This window comes from Labrus mixtus, chromosome 13 (genome assembly GCF_963584025.1).
Source record: "Labrus mixtus chromosome 13, fLabMix1.1, whole genome shotgun sequence".
NCBI classification, from domain to species: Eukaryota; Metazoa; Chordata; class Actinopteri; order Labriformes; family Labridae; genus Labrus; species Labrus mixtus.
In genome coordinates, this window is record NC_083624.1 from 25,662,074 (window position 1) to 25,685,311 (window position 23,238).

Sequence of the window (23,238 nt, forward strand, 5' to 3'; positions counted from 1 at the left end):
CGAGTCTGCAGGCTCAGATCGCCTTTGAGAGACCTCCGGGATACAGCGGGGACATTGATTTCTCTTCCGACCCGGTCTCAGTGCCTGCTGCAGGGAGATGGCCGGTATTCTGGCGTGGTTTTGGAACGAGAGGTTCTGGCTCCCCCATAATGTAACCTGGGCAGACTTAAAAAACACAGATGAGGCTACGTTCCCGCAAGCCGAGGATCTCTATCTAGCGTGTCCTTTAGCATTCTGCATCTTTATGATCCGGCTGGTTTTCGAAAGGTGGGTGCGATGATCCAGGTGGCTGTAATACGGTTTTTGTTATGTCGATGAAGTGTTCCTGTGACTGAGTGATGCAGCACGCCAGCCTGTTACCTAAACAATGGCATCTTATCGGGTTAGCCCACAAATCACCGGGGTTGATCATCCTTCTCTCTGCAGGCCTGCAGCATTGCCTCTCTGTCTGCATCTGTCAGTGCTCTCACATTGCAGACAAGTTGCCATACCTGCCCAGAGCCAGCTACACTTATCTAAGATCAAACTCTGCTTAAACAAGCTTCTTTTGTTTTAACTGTACTGCTCCAGTTATGATATGAATGTTGATGTTAATGTTGCTGATGTGTGCATGTTTTTGATCAACCATCAAGAAAGAGTAAAGCACAGACCCCTGATGATCTAAAATGCTTATATGCTGTGTGTCATAAATCTCTTTAGGTAGGAATGAGTGAGGCCTTAAAACTGCCCACTGGACACTTTAGTCATTTTCAGTGTTTGTACCTTTAAATAAATACTAATTTATAGTGGGGATAATCTGAAAAGTAAGATAAACAGCCCTGTAGCCTGTGTTGTAAGGCATATTATTGCATGATAAAGATAAAGATAAAGATAAACTTTATTGATCCCCCTGGGGGAAATTTGTGCATATTTTGTGCACATGAATGTATTCATGTAGTTTTATTAACATCATTACTTATTAAATTGGGTAGTTATTAGCACATAACCCCATCACTGCTTGCAAGAATATTCAATATTAAATGGAAAAATATTTGTTAAATTTTATCAAGAAACCATGACTGTGAAGTGGTACAATGCCAAATGCCATGTGTCAAATTCACATCAGCCTGAATATATCATTTGTGCTAACATTTCCATATCCTTTTTTAATTCTTTCAACCAAACCCCTAAATGACTCAAGATGGCATTTGAAGTACCTCTTGTGATCATAACATCGCCATGTTGTAATAGAACAAGAAATATTTTTTAAAAAGCAGCTGCACATTTCCAGGTAAAGAGATCTGTTACCGAGCACCTGCGAGGACTAAATGTTCCTTCTGGTGTTTGAATGGCTAGTGCCCCAGACCCTTAATATGAACTTTGAATTCTACTCAGAGATTATGTGTCTGTAATGATCTAAAAGTGTTTCATGATCTTTAAATTCCAGGTTTATTGCCAGACCATGTGCCATGGGCCTGAAGATCCAAGCCAACGGGCCACAGAAAGCACAACCCAACGCTATCCTGGAGAAGGTTTTCACTGCTATTACTAAGGTGCTGCTGCATGTCTTTTCTCTTATTTTCAATGTTTCATCTCGTGACGTTTCTTCCACAATGATAGCTGCTTCCAACATTTAGAGTGTTTCTTTTTTAATCATTCCAGCACCCGGATGAGAAGAGGTTGGAGGGCCTGTCCAAGCAGCTGGACTGGGACGTGAGGACCATCCAGCGCTGGTTCAGACAACGCCGAAACCAGGAGAAGCCGAGCACCCTCGCCCGATTCTGTGAAAGCATGTAAGTCAAAACGCCTACAGCACCACACAGCACACCTAAGTCTGCTGCGAGTCATTTCCCCCTGCTTTGAATAACATTTAAAATGGTGAAAGAACAAACACATGCTTTTAACTTTTCCAGAGGAAGGTTATTAATCACAGGGATCATAACTACTTTATTGTTATTTGGAGTATTTCATTATTGCTAGTGTAGGGTGATTTAAATAGGGTGAGCTACTTTACCACTCACCAATAACACACCTGTGACAGTAGTAAACGCAGGTTTGATGTTCACAGTGATTGAAAACTTCATCAGAGCAACTATTGTGTTCCTGCAACTTCATTTCCATATACAAAGCAAAACTATATGGCTGCTTAAAAGCACACAACTAGAAAAAGAGGTATACTTACTGTATGGGTGCATGGTGGAAATAATGTGAAAGGTATTTTTTAAAAGCTATAGTAGAAAACATAGTCATCATTGATTTATGTGCTATAAAAATGTTGATTAATTTTTTTATCATTTAGATTCAGAAATGTCCATAAATAGAGAACATGTGCAAAATGATACTTCAAAACGCTGATCTCTGAATTTCAAATACAAATATGTTGCACTAAATTTAGTTTAGAATGTTAATTAATGCAAAAATACAAAGAAGAAAACAATCAAGTTTGAAAAACTAGAACTCCCAAATGTTTTCTGAAAAATGACTGAAATGATCAATTTATCATCCAAATATCAATTACAGTATTGGTCAATTATTTTCTGTCCATTAACTTACAAATAAATCTATATAATCTTTCAGTTCAAAGTGCAGGTCACTTGCTCCTTCATGTTTGGCTAACTATTGCTTTTCATATCTTACATGACTTATAAACACTGCAACATGAGTGCTGCTGTGTTCTAATAGTCAATGAGATCTGGTGCGAACACAACAAGCCCACTCAAGACTGTAATAGAGAACTGGCTCAACTTGCAGAGGAGCGTTTGCCATCAGGGGGATTGTAGTTACTTAGCAGTGTGATGTTAAAGGCCAACAAGCGAGCGTGGCTGTCAGAGCAGAGTCATGTCTGACACCAGTGGAGCCAATCTGGCAGTTTGAGACACAGGAAGCCTCACATAGTCTGATCTGCCCGAGGCTGCTCTTCACTCAGGACAACACTGCTGGACGATTAGACCGGCGGACTCCTATTACAACCTTTAGAGAGGAAACTGAATTTGTTATTATTATCGTTGTCCTGAAGTCTATCCTTTTTTTAACCTTAGTGTTTAGAGATACACCACTGGACCACTGAGAGGATGGAGGCACCAGGAGGGGCTAGAAAGCATATTCAAAACAAAGGGAAAGAAGAAAACTAGAATAACTGAGGAATGATAAAATAAAAAAGAACCAAAAAAAAGTGGGTAGTGGATCATATCAATTGTGTTCCAGTGTAGTGTGTTGTTGGATTATGTATTGATGACAGTAGTATAAATAGTGCAGATCATGTTGTAGTAATAATAATGTAATTGTCCGGATTGTTTGACTATGATTTGTTAGTGTATCATTTTAATTCTCACTATCTTGCCTTCTTCACCCCCCTCAACATACCACTAATACCAGAAAAAGAGAAAAATTATAATAATAATAATGATAGTAAAAAATAATTAATTAATTAAATAAATAATAATAATAATAAAAAAAAAATATATATATATATATATATATAAATATATATATATAACAAATACAAAAATATACAAATACATTAAAAAAAACAATTGCAATGATAAAAATACTGTGCCTTAAAGAAATTAATCAGATGATACCTCCGAGCACCAACACAAACAGATCCCCTCCCATCAGGTCTGGGGGTTGTTCAAGCTTGGCGGGAGGGTAGCAGTAGGCGACCCTATCAGCTGGCCCCCTTCGCAAGGTCTGGGGGCAACTGAGACAGGGGCACCACTGATGAGAAGTCAGCAGTAGGCGACCCTATCAGCTGGCCCCCTCCGCAGGGTCTGGGGGCAGCTGAGACAGGGGCACCCCTGCACCACACGATGACTGAAGTAAAAAAAAATGATAATATATATAGAAAGAAAGAGGGGGAGGAAAGGGGAAAGAAGAAAAAGGAGGAGAAGAAAAAATAAAAAAATAAAGAAAATAAAATAAAAATGGAATGAAGGAAAGAAGAAGGAGAAAAATAGGAATAGGGATATAGAAAAAAAAGGACGAGAAAAAAAAAATACAAGCATACACTCGAATTACACACACACACACGTTATTATGCAAAACGTTATTATTACTCCCTGCCTGCTGTTTTGTCTTTGTCTATGCTGTGCATTGTATCGTCGTGTCTCCCCTGTCTCCTACATACTTTTGCTCTTGTCATGTCCCTCACTTGTCTTGTATTGTTCTGCATCACCTAATAAAGAATAAAAAAATTAAAAAAAAAGAGAGGAAACTGAAAAGGAAAAATCATTTTAGAACACAAGAAGGGACTTAGTTCGTGCTGAAATGTAAAAACAGAAACGATTTTCAGTAAAGCTGTCTTTTTTACTGTTTAACTATTCCAAAACTGTTATCTGCATGCAGCAAAAAACGACTGCAGACAACACTGGGCTTTGCAACAGTTTGGCCAGGTTGTCTGTCTCAGTTGCTTACGGTGCAATTCTCCAAATGGGCCGGCTTCGGTCCTTCCAGCAGCCATTGTGCTCTAATTAGGCCCTCATGCACAGCTGTTGCAGACTGATAGCATTCTTTGTCTCCTCGTTGTCAGGACGGCTGATCTGTTGTCTATTCTTTTCATTATGCACACAGGGAGTATGTTGCAGACACATTTAGTCTGAAAATAATGAAGACTGCATGCAGTTTGTTTACCAGCTATTGTATTTGCTTCAGTTTTTTCTAAAACATGCTGCAAAAAAAATCAAGTTTGAGTGTTCATTTCCTCAGCAAGAAACCTCTAGGATCTGTAATTGATTTTTTTTTTAAAGTAGAGAATGAAATCTTCAACATTTTTCTTATAAAGGTTTTTCACACTCACAGCAATAATCAATGACAAACGATGGGTTATCACTCGATGAAGGAAGCGCTATTTTAATCAGAGTGGTAGAAATTAATTTGTGTTGAGAAAAAAATAATACAAGATGTATTTTTATAGACTCATTATGAGACTGAAAAGACAAATTAGGATGAGACATTTCTGTGTGTAGTTTCACCAGAGAGTCCTTCCTCTCAGCAGTGGTTAGGGAGCACGCTTTGATGTCCTCAATAGCTTCTGTTGTCTGATCTCATCTCCCACTGTCCGGTTTCCTCTCTGCTTTCAGTGAGAATAAAGAAATGATCATAGTGAATACAATCCACACTAACACAGAGAGAGAGGGCTATGTCTGTCTCATATTACAAGCTATAGTTACTGTGTATTATGATCTGTCTTAGTTAACATGAGTATAGCTAAAATGGTTTAAATGGTCTTTATTCTTAGTTAAAAAATATATTTTGCAATATTATTTAAACCTTATATGATGGTAATAAATCTTTGGATGTACACTTATTCTCTCTCTCGCCAAGAGTTGCATGGGAAGATCAAAAGTACTCTTATCTATAAGGTCAATATGAAGCTACCACCCCCTGACTTTAGGCTAAATGATTTTTATACAGTCTATGCTGCCACCATTATTAGCTGGTTACAGTAGCGTAACACAAAGACTTGACAAGGAGAAGGCGAGCCCTGGTAAAAAAAAAAAACACAAAATGTAGCCTCCAGCAGCTTAACACAGTATAACTCACTGTAGCCTGGACTATTTATTTTAGTTTAAGCCATCAAGTGGCTTAGACTTCAGGGAGTCACTGTGCCACATCAAGATATAGTCTACCACAAAACTGATCACAAACATAATTTCCCGTTTTTACATTTGACTTGAGTGAAGATTATAAAAGGCACATTATACAGATTTGAGAGGTTAGCATTTTTTTTGCAGTATCTATATATTTATTGTACTGACATGAAAGTTTTCGCTTTTCTACTCTAAACAGAAAACATTATTTCCCCATATTTTCTTTTGAATTCGTTGACATAATTTGAAGTACAGTATGGTCATTACAATTACACTTCATGTAAAAAAACATGGAAATTAACTTTTTAAGGACAATGAACACTCTAATACTGTCTTTTGTTAATTTGTTATTTCATCTTTATATTCGTATTACAAATCAATGCATGATCTTAAACTGTAAAAGAGTCATTTTTAGCTCAATTGAAACATTCTATTAATACCAAGTGAGACTACAGATACCCTGATTACTGTTATATATCTTCCTGTAAGAAATCTGTAGGTATGTGATTTTCATACCTTTCAATCAACACAACTCCCTTGCTGCCGCTCAGCTGACCCCACACTTTCAATAATGAGCATGGTTGTGCTCAGCATATGCTAACAGGATAGCTGTGAGATGAAACATTTACATCTGTTCTTATGAGAGGATGGATAAATACAGTTAAGCTTTATGAAATGTGTAAAATAACTGGTTGTTACCAAGCCTTTTCATTTAGCAATCTAGTTATCAAACCAGATGAGACAAATTCACAAAGGTGGAAGGGACCGCTATTACAACCTGAAGAGCCATAGAGGTGTTACTCCTGTTTTAACAGCATACAGGGAATTTATCAAGGCTTTCACACAACAGAATTTGGATCAAAGCTGGAGCTTTATGACTAATTATTATGTTGAGCCATCTCAATGCAAACAGTCACAGCCAGCTGGTGCTCGCACTCCCCACCTGGAGAAGTGACAGAGTGGAATTAAATGGGCCAGCGTGACCTTCTTTTTTAATATTTTCCCCAAAGCTAGGTGTGACTCTCAGAATAAAGACAGCCTCATTACTGAGTTTTTGATCAAATCAAAGTTGCCCTCCTACGATTCATTCTCTCCCCAGGGGCTATGGTTTGTCTAAACAGATGCATTTGATTTAATTGTGGATCTGTAACAGTTAAAAACCCTGTCTCATTAGATATGAATCATGAATGATACACTCGTGTATAATCAAGCTAATGTGAATGATGAGAGGCTGTTTAGACCATATTCATAACGAGTGATGCAGACACAGTCATACACACTCACACACACTGCTATACTTAAATACATGAACAACTACAACCCCATTTCCTGAAAAGTTGGGACGATGTGTCAAATGTTAACAAAACAGAATGTGATTACTTCAAGACATTCAAATCTCATACTTAATTGAAAAAAACCCACAAAGAAAACATCTCAAATGTTCAAACTGATACATTTTGTCTTTGGAAAATGACGTGTTCAATTTGAATTTGATGCTGACATGTGATTGGGACAGGGTCATTTTTACCACTCTGTTGCCCCACGTTTTCTTTGAACAGCACTTGGCATGGTTAGTAACTGAGCAGACCAATTTATTTCATTCTGAAAGTGGAGTCTATTAACATTCTTAGGTTTAAGGATTTCAGCTGTTCAACAGTTCAGTGTCACCTTTGTCTTATTTATGCTTCATAATGCTCAAACTTTTTCAATGGGTGACAGGTCAGGGCTGCAGGAAGGCCCGATTACCATCTGGACCCTTTTATTGCAAAGTCATACTGTTGTAACACATGAAGAATGTGGTTTGGCGTTGTCTTGCTGAAATAAGCAAGGCCTTCACTGAAATAGAAGTTGTCTATATATATCTTTTTTTCCAAATATAATTTAACATATTGAATCATCAGAACTCAGGACAGTTTTCCACTTTGCCTCAGTGTGACCCAGAGCTGGCAGCAAGGTTTCGGGCTCTGGTTTATCTACAGTTTGCTCTCTGCAAGTTACAGTTTCAGATAGTATTTGTGAATGTAGTGATGAATGGTGTTCACAGACAATGATTTAAGGCTTTATATGTGATTTTTTGATCCAGCAGATGTCGCCCTTGAGCACCAGCATGAAACCAAAACAACTCGCGCTGCATTGTTGTGTTAGCATGCTAATGCTAGCGATCTTTATTATGCTCGTATCTTCACACTGCATGTAAATTTACCTGAAATGAGCGTGATCTAGAAACACAGTTAAGCAGTGAGTACACTATGTTATTCTTCTTTTCTCTAGTCCCTCAATTAAACAACTTTTATACGTGAAGGGAGGAGTCAGCCGGCCGTCCTGGCAATGTAAACAAACTGAAGATAGGACTCTGAAAACTCTGAAAACATCACAGACAGTGGGACTCGGGTGTTACACCCATTGTAGACAGTCATGACTCATTATTATTTTCAGAGGATAAACTTGATTTATATTATATTTAAGTATGAAAAATCACATATAAAGCCTTTAATGGAAGTGTCCCTCAGCAGTGATGTCCAATACAGAATCACATTTTTAATTGAGGACTGTCTGAGGGCCTAAACATCACAGACACCCAATAAAAGTTTTTTGACCTTGACCCCTGCTTACAGAGATTTCTACAGATTCTCCCAATCTTTTAATGATATTATCCATCCATTATCTAAACCGGCTTGTCCCATGTGGGGTCGACTAGGTATCATTCTGTTGTTTTACACAACGTCCCAATATTTAAGGAAATGGGGTTGTAGTTCAATGTGCAAGAGAGTAAAGTAGTGTGTGTGTGTGTGTGAGAGTTTGAAACATGGCCTAATGGCCTATAGGGTTAGGGGGTTAGGGTTCCTTATCTAATGTAACAATGTTACTTGTGCTTTGTTTTTTGTGTCATATAATCGTAAGGACACGTTCATCATGGAAAATGGAATTCTATGAATCAATTATTACTACCCAGCACTAATTAGGATTAAGCGTAATGGCTGCTGTCATGTGTAGCAAATAAACAGCAACTCAATGATAATTCAATTTATAACATTTTAGCTTGTACTACATTTATTATCAACCCTGGTAACCCAAGGTAACGCATGCTGACACAAAAACCCATCTGTGCCTGACTTAGGAATAAAGAAACTATTCACAAGCAGTAGTGAGTCATTGTGATTGTACATATATAGCAGCGATTCAACGGCACTTGAAAAAGACTCCTGCAGGCTTGATGAACCAGTTGCCATGCAACAGTCTTTGTGTGCCAGGTAGACTCATCTATTTCATTTGCTCTTACAATACTATGATCAAACACAAAAGGCGGTAAATGACGGCTTCCACAGGCCATGTGTTACCATGAAATTAATGTTCCTTTGTTCATGAAAGTGTTAATGACTGTCTTCAGTATTTACATGAAGTGACTTAGCTCAGTTATCACAGTGATTTATCCTCTTTTCTTTTGTTGGTGTCATATTTGACTTCAGGTCAGCTGGAACAAAGACACAGGGCAACCTTTTTGCAAAAACTCGCTTCACATGATGCTGTAGCGCTTTTTTCGCAGCCAATAATTTAATGTTTCATTTTCTTCCATATGACAGAAATCAAGCTGTTTCATTTTTTTGTATGTTTGGTTTACTTTCTCGTGTATCACACTGTTTTCAGTCGCTCACATCTCTTCTAATACATGCTCCACGGGACAAAGAATACTCTTATTGGTTTCAAATGTGTGAAATGTTGTGACAACTTAATAACCCACAGCAGGGGGTCTCTCGTTCTAGCCCTGCAGATAAATGACCTTTTACTCCAACAGTTTTGTCTGATGCAACTTCCAGAGTTTGGCTGAAAGGAGGCTTGCTAGTTGGCCAGTCCTAAATCCTTCCTCCCAGTTGCTGATGGTTATGAGTTGGGTATATAAATGCACATATCCCTACTCAGCAAAGCTTTGATCACTGAAATGTCAGCTAAGGCAGTTCCTTCTTTCCCTTTAAGCTCAGATCTCATGATCACTCCCCAGTGTGAGCATAGCGGACCTCACCGATGAGAAGTCAGTGATTTTCCTTTTTTTTTCAGGAATCTCGAGGACCTTACACAAACTTAACTTTTCTGATAACAGCTTTAACACCCATACAGTGTGACACAGTGAACTTATAAAAGGGGCTGTATAGACAAAGTTGCATTCATTAAGACTTGGGTATGATGGAGCTGCAGAACTCTCTATTTGCTTTCAGCAGATTAGAATTCTTTGTTCTGTCTTGTTTTTCTTACCATCTCATTACTCAAATATTTTAATCGCATAGCCTTGAGATAAAGCAGAAGTGAGAGAGATAAAAAAGGCTTGATAGAAATAATTGCATATGCAAAGCACAGCTAAGGGCTGCTGTCTTTCACACTTACAGTTGCAAGGTATAGATCCCCCCCACACTTACCCCCCAGTGTACGTAACACCCCCTCTGTTAATTGTAGATTTTGTCAAGGTTATGTCCGATTACCTAAAGTTTCGATTACAGAAGTAATAAAAGCTTTGTTTCCTAAACTTTCTTATATTTTCAAATTAACCTGTCTTCTTCTTTTATTTCTTTCAGGTGGAGATTTACATTCTATCTATACATATTCACATATGGAGTACGCTTCCTTAAAAAGGTACGTTTTGCTGGAACACAAATGGACATCAGCCTCATGTTGGGGCTGCTAGTATGAATGGAAGTTTGTATGAGTCACTGTGGTCTGAATCTATTTTCCACAGCATGTCTAGCATGAAAATCCTGTGGTTTTCTGAATATGCTGGAGCCTAGTCATGAGACCGGCCAGTCAAATGAATGTTCTGGTGCAAAGAGACTACATTTATAAAAGCAGGATTGTTGTAGAGCATAGTACAAAATGTCTTCATCAATAATGGATCTTACAAGGAGCTTTAAAGGAAAGGGAGAGAGGCTGACAAATAAAAAGGCATCCCCATGCTAAATAATGCTTTCCATTAATTATGCGATACATTTTAAACAAAGTATGTGGTGCTCAGCAGTGGGGAATCAGGCTGTCTAAAACACAAGGGGGGAGAAAACAAAAAGGGGCACCAGCTGTTTTGGTGGGGCAGCAGGGCACAGAATGTTTTTGAGCATGTGGAGAAGCCAAAATGACACAATTTAACCACCGGAAGGAAACCGTAGAGGGAAATGAATCATGCTTTATCTGTCATATCATGTTTTCATTTTTTCATAATCATGAACATCCACTTCTGGAAGTCAGTGTTAGCCATGTTATTTAATGTAGAATCCTCTTTTTAAAAGTTACTTGACAGCTCAGATGACTGTTGCTCCCTGTAAACAGCTACTTTGTGAACTTTACATGAAACTTTACATCTGGGGTAATGTGATCCCTGCTTCAGAATGCTTAGGGTCTGTGTCCACTAATGGGATTTTTTTTGTGCTGGAAGAAACCCACAGCCTGAATTTCAGAGAGCTTCTCATCTGCACTTTGCTAGGTTATGAGAGTTGTCTGCTTTCCTTCGTAGTGACCGTTAATCCTTTGACTTCCACACTAAGAAATCCATTTGCAAAAAAATTATTTCTTGGTAAAATTGTGTTCCTGCCTCTTCATTAAGCAACATTTCAGGTTATATTTTTCAGATTACCCAATCAGGAAGCAGATATGCAAGTCAACCAGCTGGTTACTTTGGGCATGAATGGATTTCTTTCATTTCTGCAACAAAATGTTTAGTTTTTTCATATATAAACATCACAGAGAGTAGAACTTGTTAAAATAACCTATAATTTATTTAACAAACTGAATGAGTAGCAATGGTTAGAAAAGGTGAACAAAATAAGAAATGAGTGACTTGAGCCAGGCCGTTTGTGTAGACTGGTAACTCAACCGAGCGGTCAACCATGTTTTCTGAGGAATCGTAGATATATATTTTATTGTCAAATTTATTTCCTTCAATTAAAATATGATTGTTAGAGGATCTACAAATGATATGTGAAAATATTTTTTACCCGGACGTTTGCTCTTGTTCTGTGAGATTTCTGAGGAGCTGTTCAGCGCCGAGTCACTCCCGGTATTTTCCACAGTTTTAAGACAATGATAATTATGTACAGCAGCGCCACACTTTGGACATAATCAGGGTTACATACACTATTCACTGAGGTAAAAGAGGATAAAAGGTCAACCACGTGATTACAATGCAAGTCAAAGGGGGATGTTTTAAATAACTCTGTATGATTAATATTTCCTTTATTTAAGAAATGAAAAACAATGGAGATGAATTCTGTCTTGGCGTAGCCAAAGCCCTGGTGATAGTACCCTCTAATAAAGAGCTGTGTGCAAGAGTTCAACTTTGTGAAGAAAGGGATTAGCTTCTCCTGCACCATTGTTTTTGATGGAAATCACCCCCTTCTTGATTTTGATTGGTCATTAAGGAAGAATGGACATCGATGAGCGAGGTAGTGTTCTGAAAGTTTCTACAAATTCTACATAGACCTTTAAAAGGGACAAGAACAGCCTTCTGTACTACACGGTGAAAAGCCCTGAATTCAAAAGTACAAACCACTACTCCTTCCCAACACAGCTGGGCTTGAACAGGTTAAACTCTGTAAGCAAGAAAACATATTCAGTTCATTCACCATTTGGCCATGCATATGAATTGACAACTTTAACTCTCAAATAATGCTCCGATTTAAACTCGGCTTGAGAAAACTTTTATCACAATGTGCGCCCTCCGTGCAAAGGTCAGGGCAGGTAGGTCATTTGAATATTTCAATGATCTCAGTAAAAACTGCTCCTTTTGTCAGGAAAGTTTGAAATCCCAACAACACTTGAGTCGAAGGGCATGACTTGCTTGATAAGCCGGTGTTGTGAAAGTTTTGAAATGATGCTCTGATTTTCCATTTTACTGAAGTATGTGGCTGAAATAAGTTAATAAAGTATGCTTCATACATGAATTAATTTATATAACCAACAGAGCAGTGACTGAGATGGCAGAGTAGAAACAATCTCACAAGATGCCAAGAATAACAATAATAATAATAATGATAATAATAACTTTATTTATATAGCACCTTTTAAAAACACAGGTTTACAAAGTGCTTTGACAAACAAGAACAAGAACAAACTAAACCAAACACAGAAGAACATAAACAACAACAAGAACAAACAAATGCAAAATACTAAAAATAATTCAATACAATTCAACAGAAAAGAACCCAAAGTGCACGATACCCAACAGACATATATAACCCGACCATCACAAGAACCATCATAAGAACCATCATAAGAACCATCACAAGAACCATCACAAGAACCATCACAAGAACCATCATAAGAACCATCATAAGAACCATCATAAGAACCCAACAACACAAGAACCATCATAAGAACCCAGGCAACACAAGAACCATCACAAGAACCATCATAAGAACCCAACAACACAAGAACCATCATAAGAACCATCATAAGAACCCAACAACACAAGAACCATCATAAGAACCCAGGCAACACAAGAACCATCACAAGAACCATCATAAGAACCATCATAAGAACCCAACAACACAAGAACCATCATAAGAACCATCATAAGAACCCAACAACACAAGAACCATCACAAGAACCATCATAAGAACCCAACAACACAAGAACCATCATAAGAACCATCATAAGAACCCAGGCAACACAAGAACCATCATAAGAACCATCATAAGAACCATCATAAGAACCCAGGCAACACAAGAACCATCATAAGAACCATCATAAGAACCCAACAACACAAGAACCATCACAAGAACCATCATAAGAACCCAACAACACAAGAACCATCATAAGAACCATCATAAGAGCCCAACAACACAAGAACCATCATAAGAACCATCATAAGAACCATCATAAGAACCCAACAACACAAGAACCATCATAAGAACCATCATAAGAACCCAACAACACAAGAACCATCACAAGAACCATCATAAGAACCCAACAACACAAGAACCATCATAAGAACCATCATAAGAGCCCAACAACACAAGAACCATCATAAGAACCATCATAAGAACCATCATAAGAACCCAACAACACAAGAACCATCACAAGAACCATCATAAGAACCCAACAACACAAGAACCATCATAAGAACCCAGGCAACACAAGAACCATCATAAGAACCATCATAAGAACCCAACAACACAAGAACCATCATAAGAACCCAGGCAACACAAGAACCATCATAAGAACCATCATAAGAACCCAACAACACAAGAACCATCATAAGAACCATCATAAGAACCATCATAAGAACCCAACAACACAAGAACCATCATAAGAACCATCATAAGAACCCAACAACACAAGAACCATCACAAGAACCATCATAAGAACCCAACAACACAAGAACCATCATAAGAACCATCATAAGAGCCCAACAACACAAGAACCATCATAAGAACCATCATAAGAACCCAACAACACAAGAACCATCACAAGAACCATCATAAGAACCCAACAACACAAGAACCATCATAAGAACCCAGGCAACACAAGAACCATCATAAGAACCATCATAAGAACCCAACAACACAAGAACCATCATAAGAACCCAGGCAACACAAGAACCATCATAAGAACCATCATAAGAACCCAACAACACAAGAACCATCATAAGAACCATCATAAGAACCCAGGAAACACAAGAACCATCATAAGAACCATCATAAGAATCCAACAACACAAGAACCATCATAAGAACCCAGGCAACACAAGAACCATCATAAGAACCATCATAAGAACCCAGGCAACACAAGAACCATCATAAGAACCATCATAAGAATCCAACAACACAAGAACCATCATAAGAACCATCATAAGAACCATCATAAGAATCCAACAACACAAGAACCATCATAAGAACCCAACAACACAAGAACCATCATAAGAACCATCATAAGAACCCAGGCAACACAAGAACCATCATAAGAACCATCATAAGAATCCAACAACACAAGAACCATCATAAGAACCCAGGCAACACAAGAACCATCATAAGAACCATCATAAGAACCCAGGCAACACAAGAACCATCATAAGAACCATCATAAGAATCCAACAACACAAGAACCATCATAAGAACCATCATAAGAACCATCATAAGAATCCAACAACACAAGAACCATCATAAGAACCATCATAAGAACCCAGGCAACACAAGAACCCAACAACAGGAGCTGAGACCAAGAGGACCAAAGATTTAAAAAGATGTAAGAAACTAAAAGAGATAAAAGCAAATCAAAAGATAACAGCAATAAGAAGGTAAGAGCAGTAAAAGAAATAGAAACAAGTGGTTAAAGGATAAAAAAAACAATAGTATTAATAATAATAACCAAGTTGCATGAGAAAGCAGATTGTGAAAATAGTTCATTCCTTGGCAGTCCTGGCTGCAGGCTCTGGTCTCTGTGGGGTTTATTAATAGAGCAGCAGGTCTGGAGAAGGAGTGCAGGAGACTTAAACTCAGTTACTGTGATGGGTCACTATTCTTTGCTCGTTTCACAGTCTTATGTTTCACAGTCACCGTCCCACTCATCAGCCTGATGCCATTATATCATCACTCAACATGAGGATAAAACCCCCTTTGATTCCATTTCATGTGAAAGTATGCCCTCGTAACAATGTCTCTTATAATATTCATTCAGTGTTTTAGAAAGCGCTTTTTTTTCATTCAGAATCCATTAAGAGAATCGTTCATTTTAGAGTGGTCACATTGATATTCATGTTTCAGATCTTAAATGTTGAATTGAACTCCAGCTGCGTATGTGGGAACAGCGGAGCACTGCAGTGATTTTGACGTTAACTGAGCCTGCTCTTTCTAGGTTTTATTGAAAGGCTTTATGCCCATTAGTGTAAATGTCTTATCTTTATTACATTTTTCTATTAAATAACATGTATGAAACTTTTTCAGATAGAGAACAATAAAAAGGTCTGACTCATGTCTAGACTGAGTTTTCACTGTAGATTCTTCTTAAATATAAACCTGGTCTCTCAGTCACACTGATTTGTTTCCTATGGGTTGAAAACCTTTGATTTTGAACTTGCTCTTTCCATTCCCTGCAGACTCCATGGCTTTGGAACACTAAAGAGTGCTGGTACAACTATCCTTACCAGGTACAAGTCTTGTTCTCACACACACTCAATGAACATGAAACCAAAACAATCATTTTAACTTTGTTGCTTTTTTGTGTCCATGCAGCCGCTGACTGTGGACATCCATTATTACTACATACTGGAACTGTCTTTCTACCTGTCCCTGCTCTTTTCCCAATTCACAGACATCAGGAGGAAGGTAAGAAATACCTCATCCATCGACAATGACAGGAATGTTTGTTAAAACTACACTCAGGCAAAAACCATTTGGATTTGTTTACGACATTGAACGTGATACTGTCAGAGAGAAGTATCATTAACTTTGTCTGACTGTCCATCTCTTTTTTTTAATCTCTTTTTTTTATTGTCGCAATGACTCAGCAATGTTTTGTCTCTGAACATTTGCTTTCCATCTTAGTGGAAACTCTCTGATGTTTGTTATATATAACGAAAAAAAGTTTACAGGTTTAAAAAAAATAATTGATTTAAATCTTTTATGAAGTTTTAGATTGTTGGATTTACCATCAAAGTTCTGTTTCACCAGATTTACTTAACTAGGTTTTTGTTTTGGAACATATCCAGAAAAGTAACGTCGTTTTATTATCTGTCTTATTTTTATTTTTGATACTTAATATAATCACAGACTGAAGCCTAGGCCCAGTAATTTTGGGTCCCTTTTTATTATTATTTTTTTTTTTTTATTCAAAATAAACAGCGGAAAAACTTTTCAAGGAATATTTACATGTCACTGATATCCATTCCTTGTAATTAAACGGTCTACTCTACTGTCTTCAGGTGCTGCAGCTCATTACCATTACGTTTCACTTTTATCATTACAAACCAGAATCACTTTGTATGAAGTTTAAAATGTCCAATTTGCTCGGTGTTTGTATGAACTGAGGTTCAGTAACAGCAAACATTCTTACTGGGCCAGCTTCAACCCCCTTTTCTTTCCTTTGTTTTTGGTCATCAAATTTGCTACACTTTTGGTTGATTTTGAATTCATCCGCATGCTTTTCAGCCATGACCTCACTCCTGTCTCCAGCCCATCCCCAGCTCTCCCCTATCCACCACACAATACACTCACAGCAGCCTCCCATAATGCCATGCTGTGTATGCCTTCACTCTGTCATCTCTTTGTTGACTGTTGGCATGTTGTCTGTTTTTTGTTTCTCCTTTCAGTTTTTTCATGCACAGCACTACACTGAGGAGGTCCTCTGCATCCCCTGCCAATTCCAGTATGTTCTCCCCGCACACTCTTTGCCTGCTTTCATTCTGTGTTTCTTGCATCACTACTCCATTACTCCTCATTCTCCTCCTCCTTTTGCTGTCACTTCTTTGGACTGGTTCTGGCTGCTTTGAGCTGAAACACAACAGTAGATTTACTTAAGGAATGCTTTCCCCATGCAACATGTCTAAGCTCTTAATCACTTCTGGACTTTCCAAAGCTTAGGGCTCATACTTAGCTGATTCTGTTTTCTCTATTTAGTTTTGATTTCAAGTGATACATTAGAGATTCTTGCACATTTTTATCTATGAAATATAACTAAGAGCATCCACAAGTACAGAACTTGATTTCAAATTTGTATTTTACTTGAATACCTTTGCATTATATGCTACTTGTAGTCCACTACAGTTCAGAGTGGAATGTTGTACTTTTAAGGCAATGTACAGTTACAAGTTATCGTTTTCTTTTACTATCAATCAATCTTTATTTGTATATTGCCAAGTCATAACTAAAATAATCTTTACAAAAAAAAAACAGGTAAAAGACCTAACTCACTGTTATGTTACAAAAGAGCAGGTAAAAGACTTTCCTTATTGCTCTATCACAAAGACCCAATGTTAATTCATCATGAGCTTAGCACTTAGCAACATTTAGCAAAGTTACAGAGGCAAAAATAAAAAATATTGTAATAGGCAGAAATCTTGGCACAACCAGACTCATGATGAACAGCCATCTGCTGAAACTGCACTAATAACACAATATTCACCATGAACTAGTTGCTTGCTTATTAGTAACATACTGGCTGCTTATTAGTCATTATTGAGCGCTTATTAGTACCTTATTTTAGATGACTATAGTCAATAGCTAATAGGACATTAATAAGAGTTTACCCTCATTACTGCATATTGATATTAGTCAGGAGGTTGTTGAACATTAATTATTATCTTAATATGCTTTGCTTTGTATGGCCCTCATAAGGTAGAAGAACCACAGACATAATGAAATCACAAAATAATCTACCCAGGAGAATCATTAAAAAGTAGTTCAATCCTGACCAACTTTTATTACAACCACCTAGAATACTGCATCTGATCTTAAAAAACAGTTTATTTTTCAGAACAAGAGTTAAAGGGACAGTTTTTCTGGACACCTTAAGGACACTTTTCCATACTTGTGCTAAACTAACATTTTCAATGCAGCACTTTAACTAGTAGTTTAGGTAGATGGCATTAGGTACTGTTTGTTTTGTGGAAGTGAAAAGAAAAGAAAATCTTTCCCACACCAAGGTTATCAAACTTATCTTGAAATGGAGAGAGATTTAAACATTTTTTCAACCGCACAATTTCAGCAGCACAGAGTGGTCATGACTACTCGGACACTGAGGGCGTTCGTGCTAAGTTTGTTTGTTTACTCAGTGATTACTCATTGTCTTGTCACAACTTTTTTTATATCTTTTCAATAGCTGTGCAAAAAAATCACACTGTCACATGACGAACATGGCCAACCAAAATAGATAGTTTGTTTTTGAGAGACACATGCAATAATGACATGCGGATTCTAACTCAGACGAAGGACACTTCAAGGTCAAGACAACTCAAACATGTACTGCTTCCTGTTCTAGTTTTGCAAACACCAAGATTCAGTTCATGTAAGTCAGAAGAGGTAAACGTTAAAACTAATTGTTTTGCATCACCACTAACGCACAAATCATTAAAATGTGCACACAGCAGGCATGCCCCTTCACTTGATCACATGTCTTTACTGTACTAGATGCACTGAGTTCATGCTTAATGCATTGACTCAAACAGCCACAAGGCAGTTCTGACTGTACTTTAGTTTTTTCATGTTTCCTTGGAAACTGTGTCCTCTAGGATTTCCTGCTCATGTTCCTGCACCACGTGGCGACCATCTCTCTCATCACCTTTTCCTACGTGAACAATATGGCACGAGTGGGGACCCTGGTCATGTGTCTCCATGATGCAGCCGACGTGCTGATAGAGGTGAGAGAATTAAAGGCTGCCGATGGACATATGGGTGTACGGAGGCAGAGATGGTTGAGTGTGTGGGTGGAGTACATGCTGAGCCATACATTATTATTCAAATGAAACTGCAGTCTTAATGTGATCATTTTGTGTTCCTGTCAGAATGTATAATAAAGAAATAGTTCTTACCCTTTATGATTAGGAATACAGATTTCTTGATTGATTGATTAAACATACAAGTTATACTCTTAACAATACAAGAAAATAGTCTTTTAAATGTTAAAGAGTGTTTGTTTACAAGATTGACTATTTTACTGTTTTCTTCACAGGCTGCCAAAATGGCCAACTATGCCAAATGTCAGATACTGTGCAACCTCCTTTTTGCAATGTTTGCAATTCTCTTCATAAGTTCCAGGCTGGGATTTTACCCTATCTGGTGAGTCTTATTCTCTTCTCTTTGCACCATACTTTGCATAATATTAAAGGCTGGCTTCACTGAGGTAGTGGTAGCTTTTCGTTTGCATACAGTACAGTACAAAAAAAAAAAAAAAAAAAACTGTCCAGGAAATTCTAGAATCTGATTTTGGCAGACCATTCACTGAGAGTGCATGTCAGCATCATGAAGATTTCTGTCCTTTTTTTTTATTTCTCAGTTAGAAGTTCAGTGACATATCTGAATTGTGTTGCTAAGTAATAGTTACTATGGATACAGCAGCTTTAACCTCTCAAAGACAGATGAACACATGAAAACACAGATAATTATGGTTTTCACTTTTATTATTGAAAGATGATTGTTGAAACATCTATGAGGTTTTTTCCTCATAAGAATGCTTTATCATGTTTTGTTTTCCATTTTTAATTAAGTTGCTTTCATTCAGCTGTTGCCAATCCATCCTAAAGGCTGCACCAGGTTTAAATATTTCATTTCTTGCAGCTTTGTTTTACAAAGACATTTAAAAGTCAAATTGCAGTGGCTGGTGAATGCCAATTATAGTGGGCCGTTCTGATGATATTTGCAGTAACCACAAATCAATTCTAGTCCTGTGCACTAGAACGTGTGTGCATCTTGTACTCATCATAAGCAGTGTTATCACACCTTTCCCCAGTGAAGGGAGACATGGTTTAGTTTCCAAGTCAGGTAGCTGCAGTTGTCTGCTCTTCTTTTTGATACCATCCTCTGAGTCAGCCAAAAAAAAATCTATTTCTGGGCATCCAGATTCAAGTTTATTGTCTCATATAACCAGTGCTACTTTAAAGGAAGCGTCTTTTAAATACAAACCGATTTTACATTTATCTGTGCAGCATTTAGAGACCACAAAGTTGTCTGCCTTTTGTTTCCATGCTGTAATACAATGATCCTGCATTACATCTCAGCCCCCACCACAAACATTGTATAGCTGTCATAACTGTAAGGCTGTTGCCATGGCTTCAGTATCTGGAGGATGATTCACAGACAGACATTTGCAAGATTTAAATTTAACACTGATCCTTGACATTTTTTCTGTGCATGTAATGTAAATCTAGCTTTGCCTCTTCTCTGTCAGCGATTTTAATGACAGTGAGATTTATAGCTTTACATAAATTAAACTATAAACAAAAGACTGTATTCAAGAAACAATCTTATGTTTGTGCTACAAACATATCATTAAAGGACAAAGAGTTGGACCTGATCCACCTCGTTTCTTTTCTCTGTCTTCTTTGTGGTTTTTTTTGTACCTGCTTCTCTGTGTATGTGTCACTGCCCCTTTAAGACAGTGGGCTTTTACTGTTTTTGTTTATCTATTTATTTTTCAAAGAAAATTGCCTTGCTCATGATCTCCCTCCTCCTTTCTTTCTACTCAAGGATTTTAAATACAACCTTGTTTGAGAGTTGGGAGATTGTTGGGCCCTACCCGTCCTGGTGGGTCTTCAACCTGCTTTTGATCCTGCTGCAGCTTCTTCACTCCTTCTGGTCCTACCTCATAGTGAAGACAGCGTGCCGAGCCATCTCCAGAGGAAAAGTGAGTCACTACACTCTGCTCCTCTTTAACATCTCTCTGAAAATATCCTGCCAGTAATAGCTGGGCTTGCATTATATGACTTTCTGCTGATATGACATAAATAAGTGCTGTGCAATGTTTTCAATTTACTTTTTAATTTTCCCTTCCAATGTTCTTCCCTAACCTGCAACCACCAAGGTGGGAAAATGGAATCCGTTACATGTAAGTAGTCTCAAAGGGGAACATAAGTCCATATATAACTTTGTGTTTGTTTAGTGTGAGTCTTGATTTGAGATTTGTTCCTATGAGTGAAAGCCGTCGGATTGGTTGCCAAAAAATCATGATAGTTTATGTCCCCCTGAGTATAAATCTTGATCACTTTAGAGATCTTTTGACCTTTAACCTGCAACATTATGAGGTCAAAATGTGAATTTGGATTACATACCGCTTAGTGACCAAATAGTATTAATAGGAGTGCCAATAAACAATTAACAGCATGGTTACATTTTGAATCAGGATGATGATTTGTTCAATAATATCTTTGCCCGACATCATCCTGTTGACATTTTCATTGTGGTTGTGGCTATGCTAATATTAGCATAAAGCCCAAGCCACAATGTGCACTAACATAGTCACCGAGCTGCTAGCATAGGTCATGTTTACAACTTCAGTATCATCGTTGAGTGCTGCCTTTAATTTAAAGTATTCCTTGAGTTACTTTGGGAATTTATTTGTAAATCTGAAATACTGTTTTTATATGATGGATGAATCTACACTCGACATGTTGAGGAATTGCACTGGAGTTAGCCAGCAGCTAATTTGCATATGTTGCTCTTGTGTAGGACATTTAAAAAACACAAGATGTGGAATTTAGCCTAAAGAAATGAGTTCCAACAATGTTGTGTTTGTGAATGATCCATTATACATACAAACAGTTCAGTGATTCATTATTTTAAAACCTACTGATTGACTGATATTGTTGGATCTCTGCAGTTTTGTGGATTTGCGATTAGCATTTATAATAAAGACAAATTAATTGCAAGATGAAACAATAATGGACATAATCATTTGCAGGAGCCAAAAATGTTGTGTTCAGAGTTATCCATATTTCCAGTTTGCATGTTGTTACCCCCCCCCCCCCCCCCGGATCGACATGCAGAAGCCCATTTTGTAGAACTGCCACACATGGCTGCCGCAGATAATGACACAGATAAGAATTTTAATGAGAAAAATGTAATCTCCAACCATTCCTCTCACTTCCGCAGGTGTCTAAAGACGACCGCAGTGACATAGAGTCCAGCTCCGACGAGGACGACAACCCTCCGCCCAATCAGAAACATCACAGCAGCAGCACCACCAATGGGACCAACAAAAATCACGGGACTAACGGTTACCTAACAGGAGCCCTGTATCCCGAAGAACACTGACTGAACGTATATCACAACACTGGAGCCATGCTAAAGAAACCATCCACCATACTGAGTGTGTGTGTGTGCGCGCGCGTGTGTGTGTGTGAGTGTGTGTGTTTTGACATGAACATCACCTGTCTGCTACTGGAAGTTCTTGAGATTTGTGTGAATGCAGTTTTTTTCAATTTCATTCTTTACTAATTTCCTTGCGCAATTTATTCTCTTCATCTATATATTTGCATCAAACTGCACTCAGTGAATAATCAAAGCACTCTTATTGGTACAACCCACTCTGTTTCAGCCAATGAATGAAAGCATTTCATTTTATGGTGTAAGCATGCTACTTTAACATACAGTAGTCTGGCATACTGGGGGTGAGTTTTTTCTTCTGTTTGTCATTTTATGTTATTTATTTTTATCGATTTGTGTTTGCAGATGGTAGTTGATTCTACTTTGATGTCAGGGTTTAAGATAAAATCATCATCATCATCATCATCATCATCATCATCATCAACAACAACACCGCCTTTTTTGTCTTTCCACACACCATGATGACGAGTATTAGCTAAATGCTGAAGACCTGGGTTTACTTTTATGCTACACCCCCAAAGAAATGCCAAAATGTGCAAAGTTTACTCACATTTTTAAATTCATTCTCCACTCAAACTGTATATGAGATGTCAACAACAGTATTATGTGTGTGCATCAGATATCAGCTTCATGCTGTATTCCTTATTAAAGCATTTTGTTAAGTATTCTGGTACATTTCTGGAAGGCATTTCATTAAAAGGTCATTTGTCCTCTTACAAGGCGGACATGAGTTTGAATTATTCAATAAAAACATGAAGATTGCACAAATGTCTTGCTTTATTTAAGTGACATAATCAGTCATTAAATGCTAAACATGCCATGGTAATGACTCATAATTGTAATTAAGAAACAAATTTGGCCTAAAAAATTGATTCTGGACGAAAC

The 23,238-nt window shown here is 37.7% G+C and overlaps 1 protein-coding gene across 1 annotated transcript; it reads left to right on the forward strand.

Moving 5' to 3' along the window:
• Positions 1-97: 97 nt before the first annotated feature.
• On the forward strand, positions 98-23,026 carry cers6 (ceramide synthase 6). Its single transcript, XM_061054393.1, has 11 exons — positions 98-267; positions 1,427-1,532; positions 1,642-1,772; positions 10,133-10,190; positions 15,636-15,686; positions 15,772-15,864; positions 18,765-18,893; positions 19,205-19,311; positions 20,719-20,875; positions 21,053-21,076; positions 22,120-23,026. The coding sequence occupies exons 1-11, from the start codon at positions 98-100 to the stop codon at positions 22,279-22,281; spliced, it is 1,188 nt and encodes a 395-aa protein (XP_060910376.1). The 3' UTR covers positions 22,282-23,026.
• The last annotated feature ends 212 nt before the right edge of the window (positions 23,027-23,238 follow it).

What these genes read in the sequence shown, in the direction of transcription:
- cers6 (XM_061054393.1), top strand. Translation starts at nt 98, where the DNA reads ATGGCCGGTATTCTGGCGTGGTTTTGGAACGAGAGGTTCTGGCTCCCC. An exon ending in ATCCGGCTGGTTTTCGAAAG is followed by an intron (nt 268 to 1,426) that starts GTGGGTGCGATG and finishes TTTAAATTCCAG; the next exon opens with GTTTATTGCCAGACCATGTG. An exon ending in GAGTACGCTTCCTTAAAAAG is followed by an intron (nt 10,191 to 15,635) that starts GTACGTTTTGCT and finishes CATTCCCTGCAG; the next exon opens with ACTCCATGGCTTTGGAACAC.